This window comes from Xenopus laevis, chromosome 8S, assembly GCF_017654675.1.
Source record: "Xenopus laevis strain J_2021 chromosome 8S, Xenopus_laevis_v10.1, whole genome shotgun sequence".
NCBI classification, from domain to species: domain Eukaryota; kingdom Metazoa; phylum Chordata; class Amphibia; order Anura; family Pipidae; genus Xenopus; species Xenopus laevis.
In genome coordinates, this window is record NC_054386.1 from 21,936,105 (window position 1) to 21,956,570 (window position 20,466).

Consider the following 20,466-nt stretch of genomic DNA (forward strand, 5'->3'; position numbering starts at 1 on the left):
CATTCAGGCAAAACACTAGGGTTAATTTAATCAGGAGGCAATTAATCTGCCTGTATATATATATATATATGTGTGAGAGCAAACCCACACAGACACGGCAGAACATTAAAGGAATAGTTAAGTATAAAAATAAAAACTGGGTAAATAGGTGTGCAAAATAAAAAATGTTTCTAATCTAGTTAGTGCCAAAAATGTAATATATAAAGGCTGGAGTGACTGGATGTGTAACAGAACAGAACAATACTTTTCAGTTCTCTAACTCTTGAGTTAGTCAGTGACTTTACATGGGGCCACATGGGACATAACTGTTCAGTGAGTTTGTAATTGATCCTTAGAATTCAGCTCAGATTCAAAAGCAACAGTTATGATCCATGTGCCCCCCCAAAGTTACTGATTGGTTTCTGCCTGGTAACCAAGAGACCTGCAAAGCAGGAAGTAGCATTCTGTTCTGTTAGACATCCAGTCACTCCAGCCTTTATAAATTTATATAATAATATATATATTGGGCTGATCCAATTTTAGCCCAGGCCAAATGATCAGATCACGACCCTTACTATGTACAAAGTCCTACAGGAGAACTCTGTTGAGTAGTAACACAGGCGTGCATTGTAAACGGAAATTCTTTTTCAGCGGGTAACCCTTTGCTGGGGGCTTACATAGTACCTCTGCCATAGTGTTGATATTTAAAGGTGAAGCTCTTGGCTATAATGATGGCCTTCCTCTAGATATGTGTAGCTTGAAGTTTTGCTATTGTGTTTGCGTGGTTATAAATTATTTCCTTTCATTTTCCAGTTTCTCCGGGTGTGATACAAAATGGAGCCAGAGTGTTGAACAGAGGATTCTTCCCAGGTGTCCGACCTTTGCCAATTAATCCTATTGGAGCTATGGCTGCCTCAGTCAGGTAAGTGTGTGATGTATGTTACATCAATAGCACATCACTGCTTGCTGGGCTTCTTCCATCCATCTAAAAACTGTGTAGTGAATCCATTTCCATGCTGGCCTATCTGATTGCTTATCTGGCCAAGATGCCAGTTTTATTACAATCCACGGATAAAATCCTTCAACAAGATAAACGGACATCAAAAATATATCACTGGCAATATTTAACCCTCTGTCAGCAATGGCTGCAAACCCTGCTCTGTTGGAATTAGGATTTTGACCCACAATTTTTATGAGTCTCTACTACGGCATCACTTTTAAGTTGCAAATTTGAGGTGTCTCTCTCAAAGTAAAACTGACTGAAAAATAAGGAGATTTTCTTACCTGAAAAATCTTTTTCTAGTCGGCCCGTGCTGTCAGTGCAGGATGACTGGGGATTAAATTGCTCCTCTCTGAAGGCAGAACAAACTGAAGAAAACACTTCTCACCCTCCTTTTTGGAGTCTCTACCTCTTCCTCCAGTAATTTCAGTTTGTCCTACCTAGGAGGCAGCAACTTTCCTCTCTCCTACAATCTACAAGGATATATATGTTACTTGGTTGAGCCCTACACATAGGGGCAAATTTACTAACCTGCGGAAATTCCTCAGCAACGGCTTCACATTCGCCAGGACAACTCTAATTCACTAAAATGTGAAATTCCGTCCAGGGCAACGAACGATGGCGCAGTGTCGCTAACGTTAATTCAGCAAGCAAAGGGAAGTTGCGCTAGCGTTGGCTAATTTGTATATGCCGGGAAGTTAAATTTCAATGGACGTATATGTTGCAGTTAAATTTCAATGGACATATATGTTGCAGCAAATACATTACATTACACAAGCCCAGGGAACCTTAATAAAATAAAGTTGTTATAATGCCCTACACATTAGGTATAGTTTATTTGTCATATGTTAGGAAATGTAGGGGGGAAGCCGGGTACCGTTAAAAAAAAAATTACGATCTTTTGCAGCCTATCACCCTGAAAATGGAAAAGTCGCCAGCGTTTTTTGGGACTTAGAAAATTTTTAATTTTTTTTTTTGAGGAACTCCTATCTACTCTATTGTACTTCGCCTGGTCTGAGGTGGCGAAGGCAAGTCTGGCGCAAAAGGTAACGTTTAGTAAAATCCACATCTTAGTGAATTTGCATACCGATAGTTACGTCCATTCACCAGAGCGAAAATTTGCCTGCTACAGTCTATCTCTAATTCGCTAGCGAATTTACGCCAGTGCCCGTTAGTAAATCGGCAAAGTCCCGAAATGACGTCATGCTGGCGAATTTTTCGCCAGTGTTAGTCACTTCGCCCTTTAGTAAATTTGCCCCATAGAGTGCTCCTAAGTGGAAAACACCAACTACTAGTCCTAGTCGAGCCCCTTATGGGTGAGATCCTAGGTGGATTTACATCACCATCAGTTCTGGCTATGGATTGTTACGGTCACCTTAGGCGAGTCCTAAGAGCCACTCTAACTGAGAGCCTATACAGGCAGACCTGTCTATAAAGCATGCTCCCCTCGGGTTGAGCCCTAAAAACAGGTGGAGGCAAGCATGCTCCCTACAGGGTTGAGCCCTACACTGGGACTAATGGACACGAGCTACCAACAGCTCTTCTGGCCTTCGGTCTTGGCTCCCAGATTACCTAGGTTGAGCCAACACAGAAACAAGATGGTCTCCTTGTTCTGAATAATACTCTTTGTAGGGGTAGGGTCCTTGTGCTGTTAATTAATTAAACAATCATTCACTACATACACATGGTGAGTTTAGTTACAGGATTTCTCCTGATATGGCCCTGTTCAATGGAGCTTGCTTCCAAGGCAGCTGTGAATAGGCAGAGGACTAAAAGCATTCTGCCTGGTGTAGGCATTAGGTGATCAGGTGATACGAAGAATCATCACATACAGGCTTTATCAGTCTTGGCTGAGGCTCCCAAGATGTCTTACACTGTAGTTGGAACTGCTGATTTTTACTATAGTACTTTGCAAAGAGTAAATTGTCTTACATTAATAAGTGTATTTATTTACAAGTAAATGCATAAGCTATGAATTTTTATTTCTTAGTTTTGGCTATGATCAAGGTTCAAAGAGACATTATCATCAAATGATAGAGGGGTTTGTGCATTCTGAGCAATGTGTAATATAAGTAAAAGCAGAGTGATAAATTAGAAACTGGCATGTGAACTGTTTCTTTGTATGTCAGTGTTAGATTGTCAGGAGTAGTTCTTGACAGAGATAAGGGGGGATGTTTTGCAAATATATAACTCAAAATGATTCTAGTTATATCCATATTAAATAGTGCTTCATTAAAAAATTTAGGTAACAAAGGATTGTGAAAAGGCAAAAGTGCCTAATCATATCATTGTCTCATTTTATAACAGAGAACCCACTCTGTAGTAATATTTCTGGTGTTACTAGGATATCTGCACCACGAAAAAAGCAACATTAAAACATTTATAGAATGTTTGATCCTTTAGAGCAATTTTAAGCTTACACAATTTACCATCAGCCCAGTACAAAACAAGCCTAGAAAGGAGCCTGATCTAGTTTACATACAGTTGAAGAAACAATGTCACCAGGGTTGGTGAGATGTTTCACACGTTGTACCTCATTAGACCCAAGGAGTTCATGTCCTTACAGAATCATTCCATTTGTTTGCAAATTTCTCAGCCATAATTATGTTTCAATATTTAGTTATGTGTTTAAAATGTTCCTGTGTTGTCCCAGGATTTAACAACACTAGGGAATTAAGCTCTGCTTACCGTAATGACAGACAACTGTGGGGATCAAATATTTCTGAATATTCACTCAGGTCCAGTCCTTTCATGTTAGTTGCACAATCTTCCAGAGTAGGTACATTCTGAAGAAATGTGGCTTATCAGATACCCTATAGAGAGAAGACCAGGCTGAGAGTCAGTTGTTCTGTACAGGGATAGTTGATGTTGTAGGATATCCATCTCAAATGATCAATCGAAACTTTATTTTACCTGTATACGTGTAGTCATACAAGTAGCCGGTAGTCTCACAAACTAAATATTTGGTGCACAAAGCAATCGTACATTTATACAACACTCAAAAAAAATACTATACCAAAAAGTCAAAGGAACTCCTCCAAAACCCTTTTTATATCATTGGTTGCTTCATCAGAGAAGGTGTGGTATCCCAGTGAGTTTTCCTTTTTATATCCAAGTATGAAAAGCAATACATGTCCAAAATATGGAGGTCACTTGTGTTTAAATTATTATGTATGTAATAGCATAGGGGCAAAGTGGAGGAGAGAAGAGGCAAGTCCAATCTGCCTCACCTCTAAAACCACCTCAATGTAAATCCCTGCACTAACCACCAACATCCTCACATCAAACATAAAGGGCACATATACTTTGGTTTTTCCCCTAGCCTAATATGAATATACATGTTAAAAAATTGAAGGTAGTACAGATTTTACCATATCTTTCGCATTCATTTCCTCCAAAAATTTCCTTTTCTTCCCCATGTCTCTCTACTTCCAGCCTGACCAAGTCCTGCCCTGTGCAAGCTCTAGTGAAAGCTTCTTAAAATAAAAGGCATTCATCTGCTGTCCCTTTAGTTCTTTTCATCTTAACTACGATGGTCCCTTTATTTTCCCTGATTAAATTCTGACAGTCTTTCTGCTCATGTCAAAGCCCTCCAACTGTCTCTGAATAACTACCCAAACAGTAGCTTGTGAGCAACATGTTGCTCTCCAACCTCTTGGTTGTTGCTCCCAGTGGCCTCAAACCAAGCACTTATTTTTGAATTACTGACTTGGAGGCATGTTTTTAATTGCATACAAACTACATATTCTGCCAAACAGAGCCTCAAGTAGGTTGACAGTCCACCTAGGGGCTACCAAATGGCCAATCATAGCACTTATTTAGCACCCCAAGAACATTATTAATGCTCTGTTGCTCCTTTAACATATGAATGTTGGTCACGGGTTCAAAGGGTTGGGGATCCCTTCTATAGAGGAAGTAGACCAGTGGTCCGTGGGCCCCCCCAGCCAGTTGGCCACAACAGATGGCGCTGTGTAAAAACCAAAAAATGTTGTGGACAAAAATGTGGATTGCAAATTTTATATTTAATTGTTTGAACCCAGGCTGATATCCGTCCCAGCTTGTCTGCCTAATTCTCCTTCCTTGTGCAGCATCATCTGATTGATGTGAAAGATTTGCAGATCACTAGGAGGCCTGTGCAGAGCCACTCCTGTCATGACCCAATGTAAAATTAAGGAGGGACTCTATAATGCACATTATTTGAATGACAAGGGAAGATGCCAGATACTCTGTATTTAACTCTTTATAAAATGATGGCACTAAAAGCACCACGAGAGCCATAGAGGGATGTCTGTTACAAACATGTAGAAACCCATGGAGACAGGACAGACACAGGAACATGGAATTATGGGGTTTATTTAAACCCAAAACGCTTATATTTTTCGTGAAATTGATCGAAGCCCCAGAATTTTCGGATTTTTGCCCGAAACTCCGCACAGACCATGATATTTTCAAATTTGTAGTGGGACCTTTGCTATTGACTTCTACAGGACCCCGACAGCTTGGAGTATTTTCACATTCTAACTTTTTCCATCCTCGTGTTTTTTTTTCCCCACTAAAAATTCGGATTTTATACTTAAAAAAACTAAAAAATTTTTGAGATTTTGGCACTCAGACTTTAATAAATAACCCCCTAAGTGATGATACAACTCCCTGTGTATAACCTTTACATTTGTCATTATTTATTAACTACAAGGTCATTTAATATGTGACGATTAAACCCAATTTAAATATTACAGTTATTAGACTGTGGGAGATTGCCTTCCTGTAATTTGACAAAAAAAAAAACTAATGAGAATGAGAATAAATCTTGAGTTTTGATTTCCCATGTGCCACAGTGAAGAGAAATTGAGGGGGTGACTTTCTGTAGAATTTCTTGCTACAGTGATACCTGGAATAAGGAAACAACCGAGGACAGGCATGAGACCTGTTATCCAGAATGCACGGGACCTGGGGTTTTCCGGATAACGTATATTTCTGTAATTTGGATCTTCATACCTTAAGTCTACTAGAAAATCATGGAAACAGTAAATAAACCAAATAAGCTGTTATTACTTTCAATAAGGATTAATTAATCTTTGTTGGGATCAAGTACAAGGTACTGTTTTATTATTACAGAAAAAAAGGAAATCATTTTTTTTTTTAAAATGTGGATTATATGGATAGAATGGAGTCTATGGGAGACGTCCTTTCTGTAATTCGGAACTGGTAACAGGTTTCTGAATAACGGGTAAGGCGTGTAATTATTTTGTGGACTGTCTGTGGCATATTGCACTGCTGTTGAGTCTCCCTTGACTATATTCTGGCTTCTGTCTTGTTTAACCCTTGCAGTACAGATATGGGATCTGTTTTCCGGAAACCTGTTATCCAGAAAGTTCCGAATTAAGGAAAGTTTGTCTCCCATAGACTCCATTATAATGAAATAATCCGAATTTTTAAAAATGATTCCCTTTTTCTCTGTTATAATAAAACAGTAGCTTGTACTTGATCCTAACTAAGTTATGATTAATCCTTATTGGAAGCAAAACCACCCTGTTTGGTTTATTTAAAGTTTGCATCTTTTTCTAGTAGTGTTAAGGTAGGAAGATCCAAATTATGGAAAGATCTATTATCTGGAAAGCCCCTTTTCCCAAGCATTCTGGATAATAGGTCCCACGCCTGTATAAGACGTGTACAGTGGAGGGGGTTAATGTTTTGGAAAATTATACCCATTTTTATAATTCTTTTAAAAACATATTTGGTGTACGAGGTTTAGCCCCATGGAAGCAGAATAAATTATTTGGAATAAAATATTTATGAGCCTTGTTGACGCCCGTCTGATGGATATTGCTCTGTGTAACAGACCAGAAACCTGGAGTTTGGAAAAACAATACTTTTGAAGGGCAAGCTCATGTCTGTGGTTTGTCCAGACTTCTCTAGGAAACTGCCCATCATTAACCTTCTCTCTACCAGAGGCTCCTGTAATAGATTCTATTCAAATGTTACTTGTAACATCAGTTCTGTGTGGTGCCGGGGTAAATTTCACATCAGGAATGTATTTATGCATAAAGATTCGTGTATATGGAATCCTAAATATCCCGATGACTTGCTATTTCTCATGTTGGTCTCTACCCCAGACTTACTTATGGGCTGATCTACTACTTTCTAACACTGAAAATGAAACTTTGTAAGAATGACATCATTACGGGGCCCATTTTCTAACAACTGAATTTCTGTTTTTTCCACAAATCTCGAAAAAAAAATTCATGTTTTTCTTATATTTCTAAAAAGCTGTAAAAATTCAAGATTTATTAAAGGGGTAGTTCAACTTCCAAACAGTTTTTTTCAGTTCAGTTGTTTTCAGATTGGTTCCCCCAGAAATAGACTTTTTTCAATTACTTTCCATTATTTATTTATTAGAGTTTTTCCAAAATGTAAGCTTAAAGGGCATGTAAAGTCTAAAATAAAATAAGGCTAGAAATGCTGTATTTTGTATACTAAATATAAACATGAACTTACTGCACCAAAAGTCTAATCAAGCAAATAATTTATGCTTTCAAAGTTGGCTACAGGGGGTCACCATCTTGTAACTTTGTTAAACATCTTTTAGTTGATGGTAAATTCTATGGGGAGCTTTAAGCTCCCCATAGACGCGACGATTCTTCTTGCCGAACGACTGATTTTAGGGAAGCCCGACCAATCCTTCGAAATTATCGTGCGGTTAGTGGTATTCGAACGATCGTACATCTTACGATTTTTTGGCCGACATTTGTCGGGAAATTGATCGGCCAGGTCAAAAAATCTTTGTCGGTCCCAGTGCAATCTATCTATGTTTGCAGGGCCACGCAGGCAGCTCCCCTTTGTTTTCCTGGTAAATTGGTCTTTTTAGTTGATGGTAAATTCGTACGATTGTCCTGAGAAGATCGTGGTCTCACGATCAGGATCTGATCTTTTAAAAATCTCAACATCTATGGCCATCTTAAGACTGTGCACATGTGTAGTCTGGGCTGCTTAGGGATCGTCATAAACAAAGCTGCTTGAGTTCTGCATGGCTGGTAAGTAAGGTGGGGGCTCCCCCTGCTGTTCATAAGTATGATTGTTTCCCTGCTCAGCAGTTAGGGACCATCTGACAATTACTATCCACAGCAGTAAATGAAGGGAGAATTTCACTGCATACAGTCAGGTTTCTTATAAAAACTGTACACATTTTTTAATTAAAAGTATATTGGAGATAGATAGGTTTCTTTTTCATTAATGAAAGTAAAAATGGGATTTTATTTTGTTTGCCTTTACATGCCCTTAAAAGGTGAATGTTCTTGTCTCTGGTGTTTGAGTCTGGCAGCTCAGTAATTCAGGCGCAGACTCTAAACTGTTACAGTTCCAACATTTTTGATATATTTCTCAGCAGCATCTCTGGAGTATTAGCAACTATTGTATCAATTCTAACAGCTGCCTGTAATGAAACCCAGAGATTCTGCTCAGCAGGGACAAAGACAACAAATGTATCAATTAAATCAATCAATTTAGAACAGTTTGCCAGGTGAAAAATTACGATCACATGTAGAATATGATTAAAAAAAGTCTTTATTTGTATTGAACTATCTGAAAACAACTAGGTGTTTGAAGATGAACAACCCCTTTAAGTGTAAAAACCCCTAAGGCAAAACATTGCCAAGTAAAAGTTGTTGAGGTCCTATAGATGTCAGTGTGAGGAGCTCTGAACTGATTGCACCACTTTTAATCCAATCAGAATGTTAGAGGTTTTCAGATATTTTTTTTTCAGTATAGCTATAGGATCTGTTATCCGGAAGCCCGTTATCCACAAAGCTACGAATTACAGAATGCCTGTCTCCCATAGACTCCATTTTAACCCAAATAATCCAAATTTTTAAAAAGTATTTCCTTTTTCTCTGTAATAATAAAACCGTAATATGTACTTGATCCCGACTAAGATATAATTAATCCTTATTGGAAGCAAAACCAGCCTGTTGGGTTTATTTAATGTTTACATGATTTTCTAACAGACTTAAAGGATAAGTAAACCTTCAAAATAAGTGAATGTAAAATTGATGAGGGGGCAATTCTAAGCACTTCTGTAATTTAGATTCATTATTTATTCTTTTTAAATTCCAAGATATTGAGGGATACATGTACTGTTAATATGAATGAATTTAGTTCCTGCTTAGGAATGATTTGAGAAAGGTTTCTAATTGTATTCCTAAGCAGAAGAACATCAGAGCAGCCTCTTTCTTTCTCCTGACAACTTCCTTGACTACTTGCTGGTCAGACTGGTGGGAAACTGACCAGCAGGTGGTGCTGTTAACAAAGTTCATTCATATTAACAGTACATGTATCCCTTAATATCTTGCAATCAAAACAAAATAAATAATGAATGTATATTGCAAAAGTGCTTAGAATAGCCCCCTCATCAATTTTACTATCACTTATTTTTAAGGTTTACTTATCCTTTAAGGTGTGAAGATCCAAAACCTCAGGGTCCCATACCTGTACAAATAGTCCAAAAACTCGAGTTATTCATATATTTTTTTTTTTTTTGCAACCGTTCAGTGCTTTTTTCCTTCGTGCTTTTTATAATCAGAACTTTTAATTAATTAATTGACAGTCGTGGGTTTAGACGTTGTCGTTTTATTTGGGGGTTTAGTTGTGGTTTCTTAAACCACTAAAATCCAACCTTTTATAAATAAATCTCCACAAGTGCAACAGCAAATAACCTACTGCCCACTTGTAGGAATGTACTGCACTCCACTGAACCTGCCTCACACTCTCTGCCATACGGAACCTCCACTGGCAAGCAACATGGCTACTTTATAGGGTATTAATTAGTCATGGGCAAATCTGACCCGTTTCGCTTTGCCAAAAATTCGATAAGCAGCGAAAATTCGCCAAAATGAATTGAACTCTATGGACATCAAAATTTTTTTTGTTGCACATCAATTTTTTTTCACCTATTGGAGGAGTCTATGGGCGTCAATTTTTGTGGCAAAACTCTGCGAAAAATTTCTTGCTCATCACTAGTATAAATCACAGTTTCCTAAGAGAGAGCAGTATAAGTGTTGATGCACATCAGCTTTTATATCATGCATTCAACATATGTGTTTGGGTGGGCATTTACGTATAATATTAAACAGAGGTTACTTTTAGTGTCCATATTTGCTTCACTGCACTAATAGTTCCACCGACTTCTGGTTAGGAATAGACTTGCATTCACACATGAATTTAACTGGGTTGTTCACCTTTAAGGGTAGGACTTCACAGACGATTTCCGCGCAATCTGACGCGCTGCGCAAAAACGCAGGCGTCCTGTCGAATGCGACAGAAATAAAGTAAGTAATGGAAATGTCAGATGAAGTTGCAGCGTTGATCCGACAGTCGTGTTGCGTCGGATCAATGCTGCACCACCATCCGTCAATGCATTCACTTACCTTATTTCCGTTGCATCTGATTTGACGCCTGCTTTTTTGCGCAGCTCGTCAAATTGCTCCAAAATCGTCCGTGGAGTTCCTCCCTTAGTTAACTTTTAGGATGATGTAGAGTGTGATATTCTGAGACGTTTTACAAATGGTTTTTATTATTATTTATGTTTTTTTATATATGGCTTTATATTCAGCAGCTCTCCAGTAATCAAGTTCAGCAATCTGATTGCTAGGGTCCAAATGATTCATTCATATTAGAATAGGAGAGGCCTGAGTAGAAAGATGAGTAATAAAAACTAACAATAACAATACATTTGTAGCCTTACAGATCATTTGTTTTTTAGATGGGGTCAGTGACCCGCATTTGAAAGCTGGAAAGAGTCAGAAGAAGAAGGCAAATAATTAGAAAACTATATTAAAAAAAGACCAATTAAAAAGTTGCTTAGCATTGGCCATTTTATAACATACTAAATGTTTACCTAAAGGTAAACAACCCTTTTAATGTGTTTGAGTACATATAAATGTGTATGTAGCCTTATAGTTCATCATTTGAACATTATCCAAAATCATGTGGCTATGTCTAATTATTCTGCATAAGTTAAAGTATTCTCCCTTGTGCTAAACTCATTCTCCTTTTCACAAATGTGACTATATTTAAGAAAGATGGGTTAATCTCTATCAAAAATGATACTCCAGTTTTCATAATACTCTAAATCCCAACATTTGAACAGACTATATCATTTCAATGTTCTCATGTTTCATCTGAGCTCGTGAAATGAAACGTCTGAACGATTCAAGTTTGTTATAAAGATGAAAAATCAGGCTTGCAAAACCTCAGATCAATGACATTAATGGGCAAATAAAGTGGAAACTAAATTAGCCACATTGAAGTCCCTGATAGCGACGTATTGTCGGTGACGATGGTCAGGCTTTTGGATGCACTGAGACATTAAAATGAGTGAAACCACAACTGTAAGTAATGAGGATTCTTTTTTAAAAAAGAGACAATTTGCAGGGAAAGAAGGGTACCTATTGTCTTAACTGTGCTGTTAGAGGCACATTTATCAAGGGTCGAATTTCTAATTCATGCGAGTTTTTTGAAAACTACCATGAACTCGAAATTCGACCAATCAAAATTTATTTTAAAAACTCAGGTGAATAGGATCGACCCGAAAACTCAAATCGAATTTGAATAGAATTTGATTCGGATTTTAAAAAACTCTTGAGAAAAAAACCTGAATGTCAGGAATGCTGCAGACAACTCCAAATTCATCCCTGGACGTCTCCCATTGACTTAAAACAGTAATTCGGCAGGTTTTAAGTAGTGAATAGTCAAATTTGAGTTCAAGGGCCAGTGTATGATAAACCTCGAAAATCTAATTAGAATTTTTTGAAAACTTGCATCGAATTTGAATAACTCTCTAGTCGAAATTGACAGTTTTGACCATAAAAATAACTCGAAATTTAGAATTCGAATTTTCAATTCAACCCTTGATAAATCTGCCCCTTAGTGTATAGTTTTGGTGACAGTTCCTCTTTAAATATTAGAATATAGCGATCTGTTTTCCCAAATCTTATGTGTAGGATTTCAGGTCGAACCATTAACGTTTCTTTTGGTTCTGTCTTTGCAGAAATGGGATTGCAAATTGCCGAACGAGAATGGAGAGTGAGCCGTCTTGTGGATCTCCCTTGGTTAGCAGTGATCCCAAAGATGACCACAATTACAGCAGCGCCAAATCTGCTAACAAGAGGAGCTCATCTCCCAGTGACTCCATATCGTCTGCCGACGATCACTACGAATTTGCAGCCAAAGTCTGCCGAGAAGGCAGTGATATCAGCTTCCAGAGCCACGAGAGCTTCAGCGAGACAGAGGAAGAGGACAAGAAACAGATAAAGAAGGAGCTGAAGGATCCCCTGGTTGAGAGCAGCTACTCCTCCCAACACAAGAAAAAGCAGCATTTACTAAAACTTCGGAGGATCCCCAGTGATGCCCTTCCTCTGAAAAAGAGACGCACAGAAAAACCACCCGAGAGTGACGACGAGGAGATGAAAGAGGCAGCTGGGTCCCTCTTGCATTTGGCAGGAATCCGCTCTTGTTTGAATAACATCACCAATCGGACGGCTAAGGGACAGAAAGAGCAAAAGGACAAAGACACCACAAAAAATTAGTGCAAATCCGATAGAAATGGTTTTAAAATCCAAACATTTCAGCACGTCAGGTGAATTCAAATGATCTTGTGGCAATATCAACATATTTTTCCCCTTTATTTTTATTTTGGTGTTTTTTTGTTTGTTTTTTTTTTTGGACCCTTGAAATGTTTATTTTTTAAAGGAGATTGAAGCCATAGAACTCAGCTAACTCACATTTTCCGACAACAAAATTTAAAAAAATAAATAAAAAAAATCCAAAAGCCAAAAATCACCTTCACTCTCAGCGGCTCTCCAGGAATGAATAAACAAATGGTTAATGGTTAATCAGTGACAACAACCTGTGTAAGAAGGGAATTGGTGCGTTTTAGGAGGGGGGCATACCTCAGATATTTCCTGGCTGTCATATCCACAGATGGCAGTCAGCCACCATCACATTCACAGAAAACATAGAAACCCTGTGCCATATATGTGCTGAATAAGCCCAGAAAGTGATCTATGCTGGTGAAGGTTGGCAGAATGCTATGTAACCTCATCTGCAGAGAAAAGGTTTCCAGTAGTGATGTGTGGGTTGAGTTTTTCCCGACCCTAACCACCCGCATCTGACTTCCGGGTTCCTTTTATAGACCTGCGCCACCCCGCCAATGACGTCACAAAAGAGGCGGGATGAGCAGGCGCGCGGCTATAAAGCTTGAAGTCAGAAGCTGGCATTTGAAGGTGGTGGGCTGTGAGAGCAGAAGAGCCTGCCGCTGCGAAGAGGAGTGTGAGGTTGGTCCAAACCCGCGGGTATCAGGCCAGCCCGCACATCACTACTTTCCAGTCATTGGGCAGGGGGAAACCATACACTTGAATATTGGCATTATGCTAAAATCTAATCAGAGAATAAATCACTTATATGTCAGATTTACCATTGGCTCCTCCAAAACAAAAAGCTACAGAAACTGCCAGGAGTATTATGCTGCCAATGGGGATACTAACGTACAACGTAACAAGCACTGCCCTCGATACGGAGCTTGTGTTACCACGGCAACAGGAATTCCTCTGGATGGAAATTCAAACTATGGTTTCAGATGCAACCATTGGCCAGCAGCAAATCCAAAATTCTTATCTACAGGGGCATGGATTCCTAGTCAAAAATTGCAATTTTTTTTTTTAAATTTCAAATTGACAACAAAAAGTTATTGTAAGGTAAATAATGTATTTAGCATGAAGCATGGATTATTTTCATATAAATAGAAAAAAAAAATTGAGAAAAAGGCAATGCCTCTAATTTGTAGGCCATGGGCCTGGACATTTTTTTCCTTTTCTTTGCTTTTTTTTGTTTTTTTTGTTGTTTTTTTGAAGCAGGTTTTAAAGGTCTAACCTTCTTCAGGGACACACAGTTGACTGTTGGGGAACTCGCTCTCTCTGCAATATATTGATACATACAAATGTCATTCTCTGGTAGGGCTTGGATGGTTGAACTATACTGCCTTGTCTGCACATTCAGCCCTCCCCTTTCCTGTATTTCTCTGTTTATATATACAAAAATGTTTGTCTTTCTCCTTTATGTGTATTTGTTAAACAAGATGCAATAATGTAAACAATTGGAGTAGTGAGTGTGAATGAGAGAATACAGGGACGATTATTGCGCCAACACCTTGAAATTCACATTGAGTCTTGAACAATAACAGTGTAACACACAACGGTGCTCTTGGGTGCAGTGCACTGGGCAAAACACAAAGCTGTTGGGAGCTTGAGAGCTCAATTAAAGCTCTGAGTGATAATTAATAATAAACCCAAGAATACTACATTCTTTTAAAAAGGACATTTCTAATATGAAGTAGATTGAAGCAACCAAGCGTTTTGTTCTGCCTCTGTACAACCTGATTGTTACAGATAATACAGATGCTATTGCTTTCAAGATGTGTTGCAGGGCCCTTTAACTGGAAGCTTGTAGGCTGCATGTGGCCCTCCAAAGGATTTTTGCAGCTCCCAGTCAGCCATTGGGGCCATAGGCTTCTTTCTATTGCAGCAGCATTTGGCATACAGCCAGAAAGCTGAATGTTTATCATAAAACTGTCTGGATCTGTTTTAAAGCAAAGGTTAAAACTAAGTAAGCTTTATCAGAAATGTCTAAATACACCAGTGAACCCTCAAAGTAATGCTGCTCTGAGTCCTCTGTCAAATGAAACACCTAATTTCTTTCCTTTTATTGTGTACTCATGGGCTTCTGTATCAGACTTCCTGTTTTCAGCATAAACTCCAGGGCAGGGCTTGAGCATGCTCAGTTTGCTCCTCTCTTTTTCCCTCCCTCCTCCCCTGTAATCAAAGCTCAAAGCGAGGATGGAGGGACTCAGGCAGGAAGTGATGTCACAGCAAGCTAATATGGCAGCTGTTATACTAAACAAACAGAGAGTGTCTAGAGCTGTTTACTTAAGTATGGAAAAGGCATTCTAAAGGATAAAAATGGCACTGTTGTGGCTAATCTATTGGCAATAAACTGCGTTGATAGCTTTCCTTCTCCTTTAAAGAGCATGGATGTAGAGTTTGATGTCTTGGGAACTTTTATCATGATGAATAAAACAATTTCTGCCTTTTTAGGGTGGTGGCAGACGAGTCTACTGGGGGGAGATTAGTCGCCCAGCAACAAATCGCCTTTTCTGTGGACGACTAATCTCCCCTAAATGCCTTCCCGCCGGCGATTTAGATTCTTGCCAGCAGGAAGGCATTTATGGGAGATTAGTCATCCGAAGAAAGGGCGATTTGTCGCTGGGCGACTAATCTCCGCCCAGTGCCAATGGTTCTCTGATCACTTTTTTTTCCTCGTGAGGCAACTTCGGGCGACTTTGGAAAATGAAGCGTTCTGAGTGCCATCCCGCATTTCGGGGAGATTAATCTCGCTCTAGTAGCCTCATCTACCATTAACATTCTATGTTACTAAAACTAGCCATACTGCCACTCTGTATTGCATCAGCACCTTATTGGCCTGTGTATGGGGCATAAACTACTGCCAGATATTGAATCTCCGATGTATGGAAGTTGTTCATACATTTAGCACTATTCCTGTCTGTGACATTTACCTATTCATTGTAAGACTTGCAACAAAGAAGAAATCACCCTTGAATTTTAACCACATTCTTTTCCCTCCTATAGCCACAGGAAGATTAGTAGCACTAGTTCTACAACTAGAGGGCTGTGTTCTGATTTACCATGTTTCTGTTCACAAATTATATGTATAAGACTTAATTACTGCCAAGAGAAAGTGATTTGCTGAAAGTGATCTTGGGTATTGCTGAAGTCCTTGATCTCTTAAGCAAAGAATAACACAGACATTAGAAGCATTCATGTACCATGCAACTACCATATATACACAGAATGTTTACATATTTGTTTACATCCAGAGATCACTGTCTGCTACGAAATTAGTATTTGTTTTGCAATAAGCAGAGACCGAGGGGTGCCAAAAACAACCCCCTAAACAAGGCACAATATTGAAATCTGCCTGAGAAAGGAATGCATAGGTTTTAGTGAAGACTTTCAGACTCCATTTTTAAGGAAACCCTTTAATAAAGCTGGTTGTTAGTATTTATAAATATACCTCTGAGCTAAGGGCTCTATTCACATTTGGTCAGAGCAATTGCTCCCAAAGGCAACCAGGGATTGGGTCCTTATTGAGGTTGGGTGTGGAATCCCCTCAGATAACATTTACTTTGGAAAGGCTATGGTAGGATGCTTTGCATTGAAATTCATATAATCATACACTATTTGCCTCTCTAAGTGTTCATTATTCTCAATTCTTGCAATAGTAAAAATGGAATCACAGGTGCCCTAGTGGAATGAATGCAGCCCCTACCCCAGCTGACGTTGCAATGGTGAGCACTAGTTCTGACTAGATTTGCTTACAAAGTATAGGTGCAGGGGGTTAAATGAAGTCCCATTAAAAGGAACGCAACTGCCAGCCAACCAGCACTAATGTCATTTTCCAATGCAGGCAATTCGTTACAAACTAGGAACACAATTATTATATAGTTCATGATGCTATAGACTATACCTGTAAGCCACATTCAGATGTAAAAAGAGTTGGGGAGCACTGGAAATATGAACGATTTCCTGGGTGATGCATAATCAGTGCTGTGATTGGCTATTAGGTAGCCCCTATGTGGACTGGTAGCCTAAAGGAGATTCTGTTTGGCAGTACACGTGGTTTTATGCAACTAAAACTTGTCTCCAAGTCAAGAATTCAAATATAAGCATCTGCTTAAAGGCCACTTGGAACAATATCCAAGCGGTTGGAGAGCAACATGTTCCTCATGAGTAGTGATGAGCAGAATTGTTAGCCCATAGACCCCAATGGTTGAAAAAAATTGTTGTGCAACAAAAATAATCTGAAGACCATAGACTTCAATGCATTTTGGCAAATTTTTGCCATTTCGAGAATTTTTTGGCCAAGCGAAATGGGTCGGATTCACCTATCACTACTCACGAGCCACTGGTTGGGGTTGACTGATATAGACTCTTAAGGTGGTCATAGACGTAGAGATCTGCTCGTCGCCAAACGAGCCGATCTCTGCCCGATATGCCCACATTGAAGTGGGCGATAGCGGGCTGATCCAATTGCGGGCTCTAGGGCTCAACGGATCATAATGCAGGAAAATGGGCGGTCGGATTGCGGGACCGCATACATGCACAGATGCGGCCGTGATCCGAAGGGATTTTTTAACCCGCCCGAACCAGATCTGGCCGACTTTCGGCCCAGATATAAATCAGGAAAGCCCGTCGGATGGCCCCACACACAGGCCAATAAGCTGCTGACTCAGCTTTTATCAGCCCGTATATGGGGGCCTTTATTCATTTGCTAAATAAACAAATCTCCACTCAACATCAGCTATGCTGGCTCTCTCCTACCAAAGAGTCTTTCACTGGCCAGTCTCACTTCTCCAGACTGCAAAAACACATGTCCTTGACATTACCAGACTCCCGATTGTGCACCTGTTTTATGTTCGGTCACGTGAGCTACTGAATTTGAGAGGGAAGCAGAAGTCATTGTTTTCTTATCAGCCACACTCACTACTTCAAATTGTCCTGCTATAAAATGTTGAGGAGAAAAAATAATGTGTGTATGAAAAAGAATACATTTTTCACTTGTAGATCTTTTTATTTTAAGGATTCTGTAACATTTCTAAAATATTTTATTTTGGTGAAAAAAAAAAAATAGTTCTAAAGCAATCAAAAGGGCCGCTCTGTTGTACCAGTTGGAAGGGTCTGTGGCAGTGTAAGGCTCCATGCACACTAGAGGCTTTCATCCGATTCTAGTTTGGTAAAAAGGAAGGAGAAATGGTGCACTCTGAGGGGGATATTTACTAAAAAGCTAATTATAGCTGTGTGAGGCTCCACCACACTCATCAGAAGTTAATTCACAGCACATACACTTATTCATCAAAATGCGAAGTTACGTCTCAGCAGATGAACGCTGGTGAATTTTCATCACCTCGAGCATTTTATAGCGGACTGTCGCGAACGTTCATTTCTGCCTAGAGAAACTTATTTTACACACCTACGCTTAGGTCAATTTGAATAGGGCGGGTACATATTGGTTTTATATATATAACCAATATGTCTTTTTCAGAGATTTTGGTGAAATTGCTTGATTGTTAAAGATGTCCAGAAAAGCAAAATAAAGATAAAAGAGATATTCTATTGTCCTAGACATGAGCCCACCCTAAAACAAATGTGGCATGACCTTCAAATGGTTAAAAAAAATTTTTATAAATATATATATATATATATATATATATATATATATATATATATATTTAACAGTTACAACTTTTAAACACAATACCACTTTAAAATATGAAACAATGCCGGTGTTTTGTCTTTTTTTTATGACTTTTCGGCATACAGGATATGATGTCACTGACATAAGATTATTGAGGATGTAACTTCATTTTATCAGTTCGCAACTAAAACCTGGCGAAGCAGACTCTGTCATAAAGGGTCACGTAGTGGGAAAATTCACACTTTGAACAATTGGCGGTGTAACGATTGTTGAGCGAAAATTCACCTGGCGAAAAGGGCGCGTAAATTCATTAGCAATGTACTCTTTCACTAGAGAATCGTCCTTTATGCCTGTTAGTAAATTGGCAATGCCTCTGCAGATTGTTGTTTTGGCGCCCTTTAGTAAATTTGCCTCTGAGAGTCTCATGGGTTTATACAAAGTGTTCAAGTAGTTTAGTAAAAGTTTAGCAGAATAGTTTAGTACAAGTTTTACCATGAGTCTCATCACAGAAAGTCAATGAAGCCATCAGAAACTACTGTCCCCTTTCAGCAAACTAGGAGGAGCCAACTGCAGATATGAAGCTCGTAGAACGGACTGAAATGTGGTCTGTGTACATTAGACCCAACTGGTAACAATCCCGCCTTGCTGGGGTACACTGTAGCACTATGCACAGCAACACACCAGCAATGTGAGGATAGAGACAACATGGTCCAAAAAAAAAGTCAAACCTTTAATGGCCAAGACTAGGAGTAAGTACAACTGAGAAGATACTGCCATTCTTTATTCTCTACTTATGTGCAACTGCCAATGTTCTGAACCTAAAAAACTGTCATCAATGGAGGAGCTCTGTTTACCAAGCAAGTAGGCAGAAAGTGGGAGCAATCAGCTGGTTATTAGCAGATAATGGAAAACGATGATTTAAAAACATACTTTGCATTTCACATTTTCTTAATGTGTTATCATATTGCCAAAGAAAAACTATTTCATTGATTATTGTAAATAACACTTTCCAAAATCTACCATAACGTTTCTGTGATGTATTGTCTTCCAGTTGCAATAAAATTTACTGAGTTGCATCAATCGACATTACTGGTGAGTTTAATTGCGGTCATGTTCATTCTAGCATCATAACTTTTGGAGGCCCATTTATCTCATTATTTTCTGATAAGTCTGAATTCATCTCATTATTTTCTGAAAACAACCAAATCTGCACGGGTTTTTCCACCTTATTTATTAATACACTTTTTTGAAATTGTTGTTTGCTGGAAAAACTGAAAAAATCACAAAAATACGAATCATAAGAATCTTTTAGATTTTCCACCCGAAAACTCAGATTTTTTTCAGATTTTTGCCTGAAAACCACAAAATCTTCAGGATATTGCACGAAACCCAGCACAGATCAAAATATCTTTGGGACTTCTCCCATTGACTTAAATGCAACCTCGGCAGTTCTGAGATGCTGGATTTTTGGATTCTGACTTTTTCCATCCTCGGGGTATAATAAATTCCGAAAAATTTGTGGGGATTTTTTTTCCAAGAAAAGTTTTGATTTTATACTAAAAAAAACATGATTTTTTTTATTTTTTGGCATTCGGAGTTTAGTAAAAACTAGTAAAAAAAATGTCATAAAGGAAGTAAGTATGAGATATGAAGCAAGACCAATAGTCAGTGATATGAGAGCAGTGTCGGACTTGCCCACTGGGACACCAGGAAAAATCCCGGTGGGCTCCAGCCCCCATGACCACAAGCTACGCTACCCTATTTTTTGGTCGGCGCTAGGAGTGCTCCCACAGCTGTGGGCCCCTCTGTGGCTATTCCATCTGGGTTGCTCTTTAATTATCCCTGCTGCGCCCCGAACCATTGTTACACACAACACGTCTCATAGTGTTGTGCACATCTGACTGGCAGCGTCCTTCGCATGGGGGCATCAGAGAGAGGCTGGAATCAGTAAAAAAAAATTATATAAATATATATGTGTGTTTAAACTAGGGATGCACCGAATTCACGATTTTGGATTCGGCTGAATCCTTTGTGAAAGATTTGGCTGAATACAGAACTGAATCCTAATTTGCATATGCAAATTAGAGTTGGGAAGGGTGAAACATTTTTTTACTTCCTTGTTTTGTGACAAAAAGTCACGCAATTTCCCTCCCCATCCCTAATTTGCA

The 20,466-nt window shown here is 38.9% G+C and overlaps 1 protein-coding gene across 1 annotated transcript in view; it reads left to right on the top strand.

Moving 5' to 3' along the window:
* The window catches only part of foxn3.S (forkhead box N3 S homeolog), a gene marked incomplete at its 5' end in the record, with an annotated part of 68,395 nt that extends 55,702 nt beyond the window's left edge, over positions 1-12,693 (top strand). The window contains 2 exon segments of the mRNA NM_001096709.1: positions 793-901; positions 12,021-12,693. Coding sequence (NP_001090178.1) covers positions 793-901; positions 12,021-12,558 — 647 coding nt within the window. The 3' untranslated portion in view covers positions 12,559-12,693.
* Positions 12,694-20,466: the final 7,773 nt, after the last annotated feature.